General features: G+C 35.4%; 1 protein-coding gene and 1 long non-coding RNA gene across 4 annotated transcripts in view; one reads left to right on the forward strand and one right to left on the reverse strand.

Moving 5' to 3' along the window:
* LOC145663166 (uncharacterized) overlaps positions 1-15,972 on the reverse strand; it is a 663,151-nt gene that overhangs the window by 530,520 nt on the left and 116,659 nt on the right. The window lies entirely within an intron of this gene.
* LOC145663163 (uncharacterized) lies at positions 562-11,180 on the forward strand. 3 transcript variants are annotated; one of them, XM_081729491.1, is made up of 2 exons: positions 562-780; positions 3,055-11,180. In XM_081729491.1, the coding sequence occupies exon 2, from the start codon at positions 3,476-3,478 to the stop codon at positions 4,118-4,120; it is 645 nt and encodes a 214-aa protein (XP_081585617.1). In that variant the 5' UTR covers positions 562-780; positions 3,055-3,475; the 3' UTR covers positions 4,121-11,180. The 3 variants fall into 3 exon arrangements, with proteins under 3 accessions (XP_081585617.1, XP_081585618.1, XP_081585616.1); XM_081729492.1 differs by having other exon boundaries at positions 571-780; XM_081729490.1 differs by having other exon boundaries at positions 593-780.

Below are 15,972 nucleotides of genomic sequence, written 5' to 3' on the forward strand. Positions count from 1 at the left end.
AACCTCTGCAGGTATGAGAATGAATGCAGTCAGAAAGTTAGCACTTACATTCAAATAAATTAGTATAAAGTGGTCCAAAAGTGGGCGTACCCCCCTTTAGTTTCAACAGTATAGTGTTAGTTATGGTAGAATGTCTGTACACAGCTACCTTAAAGTCGTAAGAGTCGTAAACAAAGGTATGATCACCATCCATGTCATAACACAACTGAATTCTGCACAAAGTTCTGGCAGATGTTTTGCGGAGATACTCCGGAGTCAACGAGGATGAAGGCGTGTTCCACAGCTGCTCGTAATTCCTGCGTTGTGTGATATCGAGTGTTTCTTACGTGTTGCTTCATGAAAGCCCAGGGAGCATTGTCTGATATCGTCAGATCGGGACTTCTTGGAGGCCTGGCAAAGAGCTGGATGCACAACCTCTTCCAATCCAGCGGCCAGGAACTGATCTGATAACTGTTACCAAGCAGAAAACAAATGGATAGCAATGTTTCCAGACAATGCCAAGCAGTGTTACCAAACAAATGTAGGTAAAACCAAAAACCGTCAGAAAACACCAATTAAGAGGTACGCCCACTTCCGGACCTCGCTGTATAAGCGTAAATTAATTACCTACAAATGTTCTTGATATTTCATTCTTTTCCAGATGCCAGAACAGTCGTAATATTAATACTTCTTGGAAGATATTTCCCATCTGTGACCACGTGTATCAAAAGGAAAGACGGAGGTGGATTATGGAAACCTTCCAAATACGAGGCACAGCAAGGATTCCTTTTTCATGTCAGAGTATGTACCATTATGTAATATAATGTATTAATATCTACACTTGATTACCACGAAATATGTCATTAACATTTAATTAGTGATTGGAGAATGGAGAACATTGCACGAAACCTTATCGAACAAACAAACAAACAAAAAAATCATCTTTTCTGGAAAAACTGCTATGCTCAAACAAAAATATTGTGTAAGCAAACACCATTTTCATCAAACCACGATCCACTCTGACTCACCACGTGTCACCATGATCTACTGATCTACTTCGACCTACTGACCGAATATGTCGAGAGTGGATCAAAGTGGAATGTGTTATATTGAGGACTACAATGAGTCAGTTGTTATTGTTGGGTTAGGGTAGTCATACGTAACAGTGGAACATGTAAATGTAACCCAAGATCCACTAAAGTATACTCAAAATTATCCCCACGTGATCCATAGCCACTGACCCGCTCCATCTTTGATGTGCACTCGATTGATATGATTACCATACCATATCAAGAGGATCATATTGGTGGTACATGGAAACAAAAAAGTTTAAGAAAAGGCCCCCTCGGGACAGCACGCCCTTGGTGGAGTGAGCTATCAACCATATTTTGCAATATACATGACTCTTCTTCATGCAATTAGTAAAGCATGTATCGGTGTATGTGACGCGATTTGTATCTTACGAAGATATCGTGAACCTAAGTTGTGTAGATAGAAAGGAATATGCATAAAATAGGAAAACACAATATTTATTAGTCGCTAACGCCCTCGCCTTTGGTGCGAGCGGTTCTGGGTTCGATTCCCGGTGGGATCACTCGATCAAAGAAGTGTAACAGCTTTTTCAGGCCAATCATCCTGAGTGTTTTTTCCTGGGTTGAGTGAGTTTTTTTTTAATATAAACACAGTGAATGATGCTAAAAATGCCGGGATGGTACCTAACACACAGGTCCCAGACCGCTTCCTTCCCCATCCATTCCTTTCTTGCTTCCCCTCTCTCGGATTGTGTGCTCTCCGAGGGACGACATCCCTCAAACGTGACGAACTTAAGGCCGACCTAAAAGTTACTCCTTCGTTGCTAGTACACTTATCTCCTTTGTTGGGCGACTGCGTTCGATTTCCCGGGAGGAAGGGGGAGGGGATTTTAGGATGTTATTCGTATTTTCGGTTCCACTGTAGGTTTATGCCTTATGAAGTTCCCGTGATGAAACCCTATATTCCAATAACAATAGTAAACGTAAAAATGCTGTAAAACTTTCGGTGAATGCTATGTAAACTTTCTGAAACATAAGTAGAGGTTAAATATGTTTATGGTCATGGATAAAATGTTTACTTGGCTCAAAACAGCTTTTTCCCAGTGTCTTTAAAAATGTTCTTCATTCAACCCTTCAAATATTGGAACTATGATAGCACTCCTTTCTTCATTTTATGGCATAAATAAGTAAGAAGTGTTTATACTCGAGGTAATGATATGTGTGTAATATCAATCTTATAAAAATACTAAACAGCACGTAGGGGAACGGCACCAACCTTTTCGCGATCATTATTTTAAAAACTAATTCATTGATATTGTAGCATCCTTACTTTTCAAATTTCCGCAGAGGTTTTTCTTTCTTCTTCCTGGAGATTTGTAACGTCAAGAATTGCGGTCATTGACGTACAGGATCTAAATTTATTTTATCTTTAAAATATCCGTGCTTACTTTATGTCTGGATGTGATTCCAAGTTTGCCACATTTAATTGAAATATTTATTACTGTAAATGTAAACCATTAAGTGTAAGCTTAGGACAATTTTATTGATGTCGCAGTTATCTATTCACGTAACTACTGTCAAGTTTATAAGTGCAATAATTCAGATTGTTTTCTTTGTGATTATTTTCAAACCTTATACTAAAAGGTAGATTCCTCTAAGGAACTTTACTTAATTTTTCCAGAACTTTTCTTAATTGCATCGGATAATACAAACACAATGAACGGTATTAAAAATGTACAACTCAAGGGGTATAATAATACATTCGAAATACTGTCATATTAACCTATATTAGTTTTCAAGACATTTCATATCGCGTAGAAGTGACTCGCGTCAATTATGACCTCATTACATTACATTTCTAGTAAAGAAGAATGCCTGAAAACAGTTGGTACCAGTTTAATTGGATTGCTATATATATTATTGGTGCACCTCGTATTTAAAATACAAGCTCATTTTAATTATACGTGTATTTGTAGTTTTTGGAATTTGATAACGTGTTAATAGGTGTGTAACGTGATAATAATTCTGTGTACATGACTTACAGGAAGCGTCCGATCTTCAAACAGAGTTAGAAAGGCATCATCTAAAGATGCAGCGCTTTGGATGTAGTGTGCAGCCCATGCCCGTCGTTGTCGCTTCAAAAATAGATGAACCTCAAGCCTTCTACGTGAGTATTGAGGATAATCTCTACAGAGTTGAAACTCCACTGAAAGCAATCGATAGCACATTCAAGTCGTTTCAAGTACTGGATGCAGAATATCCGAAGGAATCGGAACAGGTGTGGACATTTGTGCAGAAACATATGTACAAAATTGAAAATGACTGCGACAAGAATTTTCCTTCAGTGAACACGCTTATCTCTGAAATATCAAAGGTGTAATGGCGGGAAAGGTTGTTTTCCGTTAATCATTTAGTTTGTAAAATAGTTTTTTCATGTATATACGTTCTTTTTAGTTTGTAAGAAGATGCCTAAGTGTTTTGTTTGTCATAGTGACTTAAGAACGAGTCAGTCTCTGTTACTTCATTTAAAATTTTGTCACAAATTAGGTGCCATGAGCCCCTTTCGTTGTGGGGAATCATTGTGTGGACGCGAATTTGATAACGCCAATTCATTCCGCAAACACTTGCTGAAACACGAAAGAACAAGTACGGGTGGTGATGGGAACCAGCCTTTTCGAGGATACCAAAATGAGGTGTGTCACATCAATGTTGAGAGACAGTTGACTGATAATGGTGATATACCAATTGAAACTTCTGTGGAAAGCCTTTCTCTTGAAGATTACCGTGAGGCTGTAAAGGAGGAAGCCCTTCTTTTTATTACTAAACTGTATAGTCAATGTAACTTAACCAGAACTCATATACAAAACCTTTGCGACTGGGTACACGGGTTTATGGGCGGTAGTGTGATGCAACTGCTAAGAGAGAAAATTTTACAAACGCTTCGAGGAAATCATGATGATAATACAGTAACTGAAGTAATGAACATGTTTAGTATAATGTCCAGTCCATTTTATAGCTTGGAAACCGAATATAGGCGATTTGGCATGTTAGAGACAATGGGCAGTTTGATAAAACCAATTGATTATGTTATTGGACAGAAATTATCTTAAAAGAGAAAGAAAGGCGAGGTTTCGATGGAAACATTACAAGTGCTTGGAAAGTTTGTGCCTATGCGAAAAATGCTTAAACGATTTTTGGAGTTACCGAATGTTCTGTCAACGTTACTCCACTTCAAGAACAGTGCAGAACAAGAGACTGAAGTACTTTTCAGTAGTGTGCAAGGACTGCATTGGAGAAACGAGGTAACGTTTTCTGATGATCGTTTGATATTACCTTTATTTCTTTACTTTGACGATTATGAAATTAACAATCCTTTAAGTGGGCATGCTGGTACAAAAAAGATAGGGGTAGTTTATTATACAATTGCATGTATTCCACCGGAGTTTTTCGCGAAACTAGAGAACATATTTCTCGCCTTACTCTTTCATTCAAACTTTCGGTAATAAAGCAACCTTTTCAATTCTTATTGAAGAGTTGCGTTTCCTAGAATGTGAAGGTATATGTGTAATGTATAATGGTTTAGAAGTACAGATTTATTTTAAGTTGTGTGTTATTACAGGTGACAATCTTGGATTGAATTCCGTTCTTGGCTTTACAGAGTCATTTTCTGCTAAGTACCCTTGCAGGTTTTGCCTTACATCAAAAACAGATTTACAGGCGCAGTCAAGAGAAAACGTCCGGAATTTGCGGGACGTTGAGAATTATGAACTACATGTAATTCTCGGAGATGCTTCACAGACAGGAGTAAAAGAGAATAGCACTTGGAACATGTTGCCGAGTTTTCATGTTACCAAAAATTACAGTGTGGACGTGATGCATGATCTTTTGGAAGGGGTGGGGAACTATGATATGATGCATATTTTGAAGTACATCAACGAAACACGTCTTTTCACAATGGATATTTTAAACAGTAGGATTTCGGCCTTTGCAAGCATGTCAGATGACGTAAATAAGCCGGCACCTTTATCTTCTGAAAATCTTGAAAAGAATAAATTAAACTTGTCTGCTGCTGAAATGTTATTTCTCATAAGGTACTTTGGTTTGATAATGGGTGACTTAATCCCCGAGGAAAATATCGTTTGGAAATTTTATATTCTGCTAAGAGAAATAACAGTCATATTAACATCAAAAGTTATTCACGTAAACACTTCTGAATTACTTTGTACCTTAATTGAAGAACATCATGAGATATACAAATCTTTTTTTCAGGATACATTAAAACCTAAGCATCATCATATGGTTCACTATCCACGTTTAATGCGACATATAGGACCACTTGTTTTCACATGGTGTATGAGGTATGAATCCAAACACCAACCGTCCAAGATTGCTGCCCGTATTGCTTATTGTCGAAAGAATGTTCTAGAAACTATAGGTTTGAAACACCAATTGCAGATATGTTATAAGTTCTTTCAGAAAAACGGTTTTCATATTCAACAAGAAATTGGACCTGGAGCAAAGATATACCTTTCACAAGATCAGAATTTTCCATTGTTTTCAATGTGTTTACCTCCTTCGTTGTTGAAACTTTGTCGGTCAGTAGCTTGGTGCATATACAACGGATTTGTGTTCAAGTGTTGCATGGTAGCGTTCGAAATTCATGAAGATGGTTTAAACTTTTATAATATAAAAAAAATTTTGTTAGACGAAGAGTCGCACATTTTCCTTCTATGTAAGAAAATGAAAACAGTTGGCTATGACAGTCACTACTGTGCATATCATTTGTCTTTCACGCAAGAGTGGATCTGCATACCAGTAAATTTGAATTTTGCAGGGCCTCCTACGTATTATAAGATAATCGATAATGACAACATATATGTTTCTGTTTCGGTATGATTTTGTGTTGCATGTGGGGCAGTGTTTTCTAACATAATCGTAATAGGGATCGAGCATAAGAAAATGTTTCTTAATCCATGTGATTTTCAGTCAAACAATATTATATCCACTAGCAAAGCATTTGCAATGAAGCATACATTCCTGTACTACTAGATGTTTTGCCTGCATGGTCCTATGGCCACCGAAGTAGGAACTAAACTTTTAAAAAACATGGTTGGTTCTATGTAAATTTTATACAGATTTTTTGTTCGGAATAGAAAAAGGTTACATATCGAGTGTAAGGAAAAGATCGCACAGCTTGGACAGAATCTGACTCTACAGCTGAAATGAAACGAAAATGTCTTACGATATTTTGTCCTCCGAGGTTCCCTTTTGAAGTGACAGACGGGTAAAATTTGGACTATGAGGTAACACCTTGCAGTACTCTGTAGAAACACGTGATAGTTTTGTTTAGTTTAAACTTCTTCGTTATCTAAGGTTTTTTTAAATCAGTTTTTTTATTTTAACAACAAAATGGCTAGATTTGAAACGGCATGTTTTGTCATGATCTGGGCACAGAAAGCTTCTTTTTGTACGACATTTATTCAATTTGACATTTTAAATGTACGTTTTCATCTCTTCACATTTTCCCGCCACATTTCAGACCTTTTGCTGCATCCCATATTCCATACTTTTATTTAAAAAAAAGAAGAAGAAAAAGAAAAATGACAAAGAGCTTTGAAGTTAGGTACCTTCGTTTGAAGTACGGCACTTTCCTCTACTCCACGATAAACACCATTCCAAAGTCGCTGCTGTCAAGTGTTGTTACGGACAACCCGTGCGATATTGCCATATCGACCAAAGTTTACCGGTCTCTCCCTTCCAAAAGGGGGCCTTAAAGGACAACTTTATAAAGACATTTTCGTATCGTTTTAGCTGTAGAATCAAGTCTGTCTGCCTGTACTACCTTTTCCTTACACCCGATATATATAAAACCGCTTTGGAAAAGGAATCCGTGTACCCAGTCGCAAAAGTTTGTATGGGTTCGGTTCCTTTATAAGAATGTAACTTGGATTTGCTAATGAAAAGGATTTAGTGTTACCGAAATGGGTTTAAAACAAAAGTTAAACAATATTGCGTGAAAGAAAGGTAAATCGTTGTCTGCCATTTTTATTTCTAAGTATTTTTTTTAATTGGGAAGGATGTCATGCAGTGTTGAATTCAGACATTTTCACCCGGGGGGGAATGTGAACTCCTCGGGGGGGAGAGTTGTTTTTCTGTATTTTTGCAAGAAAACAGAATATTTAACAATTCCATTCACATCCACATCTTACCTAATATTGAGACTAATTGCTGATAAATATTCAATGTGAGATTATAATTAAAAAAAAAACAATCGTTTAATTTTATCTAAAACATTAAATAAAGACTGGCAAAATATTTTACACTGAACTTTAACTGCTATTTACAGTATCTATTTTTGTTATTATTTCCTATATTCAGTAGTTACTGTTTGTTACTAATGTAGAAGTTTTTAAAAAGATTTAAATTAACTCAAATATTTTTTGTCCTAAAACAAACATACATAGGAATATCTTAACAAAAAGTTATCATTCTTTCTCAAACTACTGATTCTAAATCAAGCATATTAGCCTTGGTTTCTTCACTGCATACACATCAATAGTTTAGTTTACGTAATCTTCAGTAGATTAGTGCCGTGTCGTGGAAAATCAGCGCTTGGCGCGAGAGTATACGACGGCACCCCCGTATATATGAGTGAGGTCGACAGACCAGCCGCGAAAGGTGAGAAAATTTTAAAAAGTAAACCATGCTTTTCCTTGATTTTGAGCACTTTTCATTACTTTTGTGCTTTCATTTTATATATGTGCACATATCCACATGTGTTTCATTCCTCTGTTTTTCTTACCTTTTCTTTTCTTTTCTTTTTCCCTCCCGAATTTTGCACCTCTTACTTCCTCTCTCGGGGCCGTCGCCCCGCTTGCCCCTCCCCCATGGCACGGCACTGAGCAGGATCTTCATCACCTTCAATAGCAATCTTTCACTTATATACTACTATTATATTGATAAATCTATATAAATCTCTAACCCAGGAGGGATAACTTCCTCCCTGATCCCTCTAAATAACGCCCTCTGAACCTCACCCTTTAACTGAATTATTTTTGATTAAAGAAAGGTGTGTTTACTTTAACAATCGTAAAACACATTTACGTCTGTTACTTCCGATGCGAGAAATGGGATTTAGGCGCCCTATTTCAAATAATGCAAGAACTGTACATTTTCAAGAACTGAAGTCTGCTGAATCAGAGATCATATGGAATGATCGAAAGATCTTCCCTATCTTTCCTTTCCTATCTCAATCTGTGCTAGTGCTACCTACTAATATATAATATCGGGCGAGAGTATAGTACCTACTAAAATACAAACCTTTCTTCAATAGTTAACAATTTCATGTTCTGCCAAACTCGGTCATAGCGTTAAGAAATACAAGTTTTATTGACTATTTAGTATTCTATCTTAGATGTTACATGTTTAATATTTATATAGAATGGGTCTGCGTCATTTATATGTATATTGAGAGATCGGATTTCGTCTGCACGTGCACAGAAAGAAAGCAAATAATTGGGTGAAGTAATTTCTACATTTTGTGACTGAAATTTTTTGTTTCTCCGGGGGGGAAAGGATTTTCTTCGGGGGGGAGATTCCCCCCCGGGCTACCCCCTGAATTCAACCCTGATGTCATGTGACACTAAGTTTAAACTACTAAAAATATATTTATGAAAGCAGTTTTTAATGGGTTTCTGCAATTCTAATATAAATGTGTCAAAGTCAAGAACCGTATCTTGGGAAGGTGTCCGTCTTAAGAAAAAACATATGATGCCATTAAATTCCGATTATGTGGTAGTATGATGTGTCGTACGTCGAAAAGAATAGCTTTTATTGATTACAAATACATTGCTAGTGGTCATAATATTTCTTTATTCAAAATCTCACTGAATTACATAACCATTTACTATAACCTTTACTGAGTTCAAACTATACTTTGTTCTAATTTTAGAGTTGAAAATATGCTATTGGACGTAAGATTGAATCCAGGACGTCAGCCTGACGATTCCTGTTCTGATCCTTGGTGCACTAACAAAATTTTTACTCCTTAAAATGTAGATACTTGCAGGAGCTGCTCCAATTTCTTTGTTATACATTTTGTCTCCTCATTTTATTTTAAACTTATAAAAATAAGGAAAGGTTCTAGGAGAAATCGAATACTATTAAGGAATGAAAACCACAGGCGTGACGTCGCGAAAATCAAATGCCATTAACTCTTAAAAAGAGATAGGTACGGAAACATGTAGCGAACCTATGATAGAACATGAATCAGTAGATATTCTTTCGTATTGTAACGTTTATATTATGTGTTACGAAACGTTACGCTAACGATGGTTCTAATTATTGTCCCTTGTATTTAAGTATTTTATTTGTCCTTATGCCTTTTCTTACAAGTCTTATTACTGCTTAGCAAATACTTTCGTATTATTGTTAGATGCAAATAATGCATATTGTACCAAGAAAATAATTTCAGAAAATGTAAAATAATAATAATTACTTCTAACGAAAATATTCGTCGTGAAATTGTGTCGTTTGTAATCCAGTCTGTGTGGGCATTTAATGTAAATTTTTGTTTGCGTTTATCATGTTAAATAATGTCATGTGTATGATGGGGTACTCAGTTTCCACAGTGTCTGTACAGTAAAATTCCGGCAGATGGCTCCTCGTGCATCACTTGGTGGTCAATGCTTAAGCGACTTTGTGCTAGAAGATCACGTTTAATTTTTGCATATATTTCCACTCGTGTGTTTCGTGATGGCAGTTTCGCTTGAGTGTTGTATACTGTTAAATCCTCGGCCCTTGAAGTTGATTTCCATTCTGAAGAAGAAGAAAATGTTACACGGTGCAGAGTTGGGTAAATCCGATGGAAAGTTAGTAGTATAATTTTTTTCACAGTCTTTACAGCAAGTCTCTACACAGCCTTTACAGTAATCCTCCCATGTTCTCTTCGTGGTACAAAATCCTATGCCGATTGACGGGTATCCTGAACGGACATTATTTTCAACCGATGTTCTGTCACTTTTAACATGCTCTTACGTTTGACCATGGCCTAAAGCATCTTTTCCAAATGTTGACTTCAACATTTCATGAGTTTCTGAAGCAGATTTTCTAGCTTTACCTAGTTTCATAAATTTCGTCACCTTCAATTTCGCTGTTACTCAGCGCATAACTGGGGGAAGATACGCTTAAAAACTAAATGCGACTTCCTAGGACAAAGCCGCTTAGGGCACTGACTCTCAAAGGATGTACGAGGAATTGCTTGGTGGTGTTTAATCATTCTAGCTTAAACTTCACGAGCTGCAAAACTATTCTGAAAACTTTTCAGTACTCCGTTATATACGGTACACTTTAGAAAGAAAGAAAAAAAAATTGAGAGATTAAATGACATTAGAAATACGCACTACCAACTCCAAAAAGCTTTTTGAAAAATAAGTAATAATAAAATGATAAGGAAAATTCAGTTAACATAGCGAAACACTAATTCAGTTCAATCTTCTAAGCTTTATTTTATGCATGTTTCCGTATTATTTATCAAGCGTAGGAAGAAACACATTTATTATGATGTAGGTATTGACCCTAAAGAACTACATGGTAGTTACAAAATTTTCCATTTAAAAAAGCAGTCTTGTAACATGTTTTGTATTTTTTTCATATTATTTACATTTTTAATGCAAACGGTTACCAAGTTTCAAAAGAATTCTGTATATTTGTTAAGTTGTACTCATTTTTTTTTCTTCTTGGTTTTCTGTCTAAGATAAAACTTAGCAGTTTTGGTTGAAAAATGATTTATTGTATCAGTATTAGGAATGTGGAAAATAAATTAAAAATAAGTGCAATATGATCTTACAACAATAAAGCATTAGTGTTAAATTCATTAATAATAAAACGAATCAGCCATAAATCGTATTATAATATATTCATTATCAGTAAAACAGTAAGTCTGCGTCTAATGGAATAATACATATATATATTTGTTTTCTTCTGATTCCTGTTCTGTGTGAATCAGTTTAAGCACAAATACTTGCCACTTAATTTTCAAGTTTGAATTTAGAATGTGAAATGAATCAGCATTTAATTTCATTTGATATTCATTTACATGCTCCTTACTAGAATCAATATATTTCTTGCTTGTATGCATACCGAAGTCGTAAGGAAATGAACTTTAGAACACTAACTCCTCTACTATGATTGACAGAGTTGATGTACCATATTCCGCTCAAGGGAGTAAAACTTTCAAATTTGAATATTTCATAGTTTTGTGTTGAAACGTAACGGATATGGTGGAGGCGGATTGTCCTGCGAAGAACGTTTTTCTTTGTAGTTTTAAGGACTTTACGAGGACCAGGGTATTCAAAGTTCATTTTCCTGCGAATTCGAGTTCTGAATCACCGTGTATATATGTGTATTGTATTAAGTGAATCTTGATTCTTCAAAACTTCTAGTTTATGTAATTGGGGCAATTCTTAGTATCCAAATTAGAATTATATCTTACAGTCTGGTTGTACACCTGACAGCATCTTCAGATAGAGAAAAATAGGATGGGAAAAGAATGGATTACAAAATTGAATACTTCGAGTTCTTCTCAATTTCCTTACCCGTTATTTGCCATCTTATTTCCTCTCTCTGAAGATGGTGTCAGATGTACACTGAAACTGTGTAAGATGAAAAATAATTCTAATTTGGACACATCATCAATATGTGTCTTCCGTGTTCAGTTACTTGGAATAACTGTTATTTAGTAACATCCACATTTTATAAAATACGTGTAAAAATATTAAGAAAGAAATGTAAATCAAAAGTATGTGGTATATTTTCATTGCATTGATTAAAAGATTTATATACTTTCATAACTGCATTATTGTAAAGTTCCTTTTCTGGTATTACTGTGCTGCATTTCTAATTTTTCTGTAATGTATACTTGATTAAAGGAAAATAAAAGTAGTTGTTATAAATGCTGTGTAATTTCTGATCTACATTGCATACCACCTCAGTTCCATTGTTATAGAAACAACACTGCATGGTTACGATAGCTATAAACACACCACCTTGATTCTGCTTCATATCAAACTTCACAGAAGATAAGACAAAAGTATTATTAGAAACATTTCCATTATTCATTTAAAGAAGTATTGAAATGGTTACTGGAACTGTTTCTAATAATACCTTTGTCTTATCTTCTGTGAAGTTTAATATGAAGCAGAATCAAGGTGGTGTGTTTATGCGTGTTGTTTCTATAACAATTCCGAAATTGTTCCACACACTATGCTAGATTGTTCTGTCAACAATCTAGCATGGTAACAGCAAACATACTTTATCTTCAATATTACAATACGGCATGGCTACCATAGCAATATAATATGGTTATAGTACCTATGCAGGTTGTTCCATCTACCATCTTACATGGCTGCTTCAACAAGACGTTCTTGTTCACATAGCCATACCGTATTGTAGATATAGTCATATCATATTGCAACTACAGCAATATAGTATGGTTACATCAAGTATAAAATTTGGTGCACCTACCCTGCTATATGGTTGTCTCAATAAGACAGTATTGTTAAAATAGCCATAGGGTATTGTAGGTACTGTAATTTAGTCTTGCAAATACAACAATATATAATGGTTACAATGACTATACGGTATGGTTGTCCACCTGTTGTCCAACCATCTAGTATCTTTGCAATACCTATACGGTATAGTATTCGAACGAATATGGTATTGTAGGCAGAGCTATAAAGGTATAGTTGGGATGTAGCTGTATTGTAATCTGCATGGTAATATTGACTATTAACTCCGATTATAGTTAAATTTACAATACAGAAATATGATACTATTGCACATATGTATGGTAACAATAACCCGGATTTAATAGCCATACCTGTATGCTATTACTGGCCATAAGCATAGCTGTCCCTATATAAGCAATACTATTCTGGTATTATTAACCATTTAATGGTTATGCCAACTATACCATTTTTTAGGGTGTATGTTGTAATGCATTTAAGTATCATCTGAAACGATATCCTTCTCCGATGCAGATATATTTTGAAATATGCTGATGAATTTGTAGATAAATAATAAAGTTGAATATTCATATGCGCTTAAGTTTTAAGAATTTCTGATGGCTGAGCCCAAAGGGTTAGAGTTTGTTACTGAGATAACAAGTTGTTAGTTTACAATTCAAATTATATGTGGTAAAATGTTTAAAGGGAGATACAGCTGTTCTGGATATCGAATACAACTAGGATGAGATTGAATATAACATCTAAACATTGTACTTTAAGAAATGGTTATTATTATTATTATTTTTATTATTATTATTATTATTATTATTAAGTATTCTGCCTTTCTTTAGGTCCTGGGATAAATGAGATTTTTTTTTAAATTTTACATTTCGGCCTGGAAATGTTTCTTCCACTTTTGTCGATCTTCAGCTTCCTCTTTTAACTTCCAATATTTTCTTCTATTTCTCAAATCATCGATCAACTGTGGTACTTCTTCCTCCTATTCCTCGCTTCCCTTCATTCTTTCCTTCTATGGTGCTGTGAAGAAGACAAGATGTGTCCAATCCAATTGTCTTTTTTACGAATAACGGTGGCTAGAAGTGTCCTCTCCTCTCCCATCCGTTTTAAAACATTTTCGTTTGTTGCTATCTCTGTCTATTTTATCTTCTCCATCCTTCTCCAAAACCACATTTCGAAGCTCTCTAAGTATTTCTTCTTTAACTTCCGTAATGTCCGAGTCTCTGAACCATACAGTCCAATGCTCCATATATAGCACTTGACATACTTCTTCTTAAGTCCAATATTGAGCTTACTACTTACGAGCAATCGTTTCTTGTTGAATGCTTCTTTAGCTATTTCTATTCTTGACCTGATCTCTTTGGTGCGGTAAGCGTCTCTCGTCAAAATACCTCGCAGATACTTGAAATTATCGACTTCTTTGTTCTACTCTGATCCGTAAGGGCGTGACGAATATATCTCATGACTTTAAACTTTTCGATGTTAATTTCCATTCCATACAGTTTTCCAGGGTCACTATTTTGTCAATCATCTCCTGTAGTCCTCCTTTGGTTTTAGCTATTATACCTGTATCATCTGCATACCTGATCCTGTTAATGATTTGCCCTCCAATCTTGAAACCTCCAATTCTCATTAATGCTTCCTTCATTAAACATTCACTGTAAATGCCTCTATTGAATAATTGGGGCGACAAACCACATCCTTGTCTGATTCCTCTTCCAATCTCCACACTGTTGGTTTCACCTTCATTCAAGCGCAACTTCACTCGTCCTATGTACAAGTTTTGAATGAGTTGTCGATCTCTCCAGTTGAAATTTTGACCTATAGAAATTTTGCTTATGCTTATTCAGGAACAATGCACGCTTGTTTTATTCGATTCAAGGTCTTGAAAATATGCGTTTATGTTTGTGCTGTTGTAGGGATTCGGGTTTTCACGTAGCCTAACGCCTATAACCGTTCTAAGAAGCTTTGCGTGTTTCCAAGATGATACGATAAAAGTCCGATTATGGCTTTCCAACTAGCTCACCACGTCGACGTTGATCTGAAGCAAATAAAAGGTTACAGTTCACTACAACGGTTCGTAAGCTAGAGGGTGCTGATGAGATAAAGCTTGATTAAACTTCATTTCAAGCAATATCAATGTCTCGATTCGGCTATGCCTTACCAAACGGTTCATCGTCTCAAAAACTTAGTCCCAAATATTTCTTCAAGACAATTGAAATTTTAAAATCAGTAAACGGCTATGGTTATGCCTTATGAAATGAGTTATGACCAAAGAGATCATTCTTTTTTTAAAATTTTATGGAGTTTTCTCGTCATCTGAAATGATAAACTTTTATGACTATAAAACTTGAATAGAGGATAGTTATTGATGAAAAGTACCTTTGCCCAAAATTGGTTAATCCCTACCTCTAACTTCTAGTTCGACCTTGTAATCCAATCATTAATTTTACACTTTGAATTTTAAGATTGCAAATGTAGTCGAAAACGTTCATTTGTTGTAAACCGTTTATTTTTAAGGTGTAATCTAATTAAGTGATCACTTTCAAACCTCTGCTTATTTTTTTTCAAAAAGTTTGTATGAACATTTCGAATTATTTTTTGTTCGAAACTTTAATCTTTCAGTTCGAAAATTTTGGTTTGAAATTTTAGGTTCGAAAATTTGAGTTGTAAATTTCGTTATATATTTTTTTTATGTATCAACAAATCAACTTGAAAAATCCTAATGTTACGCAAGTTGATTTGTTGATACATAAAAAAAAAATCAATCTATGACCTCCAAAGAATTTATACCAGAAATTGTCTGCTACATTGTTATGCACGTTTTAACAGTATATGTAAATTATAGATAAAAATAAATATCAATTATATGGACTAAAATTATAACTAATTTTCTTCCGTTATACCTACATCAGCTGTATAATTGCTTACAGACGCACTGCTGCTATATAGGGAGCGCTTGATGAACTACAGAGCAAACAGATACTAACAGGTTCGAGCGTAATTAATGAATTGCTACTAATTCTAGGATGATAGCAAACAACTAATCCCAGATTCTGAATGAGCGATTTCAGAAACATGTAATCCACCTGAAATTTTCAAAACAACAATACCCATGCGGACCAGTGTTCTTGCTTGATCCAAAACAACACCGGTGCTTATATCCTGATTATAAACGTTGCAATAAGCTGCAGTTATTCAGAGGGAGTGGGGCATGCTTACATGCAGCCGGAGCACTCGGCATGTAAGAGTTAACCGTTACGAGTAGATTTCTTGAAACACATTTAAGCACGAACCAACAATATATTTTCAATATCTGTTTGTCTATAAAGACCTGCGAGGAAGATTACCGAATCACTTGTCCAGTTGCGGTTGTAACGACGGTACACCAAGTGCTGCGGCTGTATGTAAGCATGCCCTACCACTCTGAACAAGTGCAG

The sequence above is a fragment of the Thermobia domestica genome, chromosome 10, assembly GCF_964235325.1.
Source record: "Thermobia domestica chromosome 10, izTheDome1.hap1.1, whole genome shotgun sequence".
Lineage (NCBI taxonomy): Eukaryota > Metazoa > Arthropoda > Insecta > Zygentoma > Lepismatidae > Thermobia > Thermobia domestica.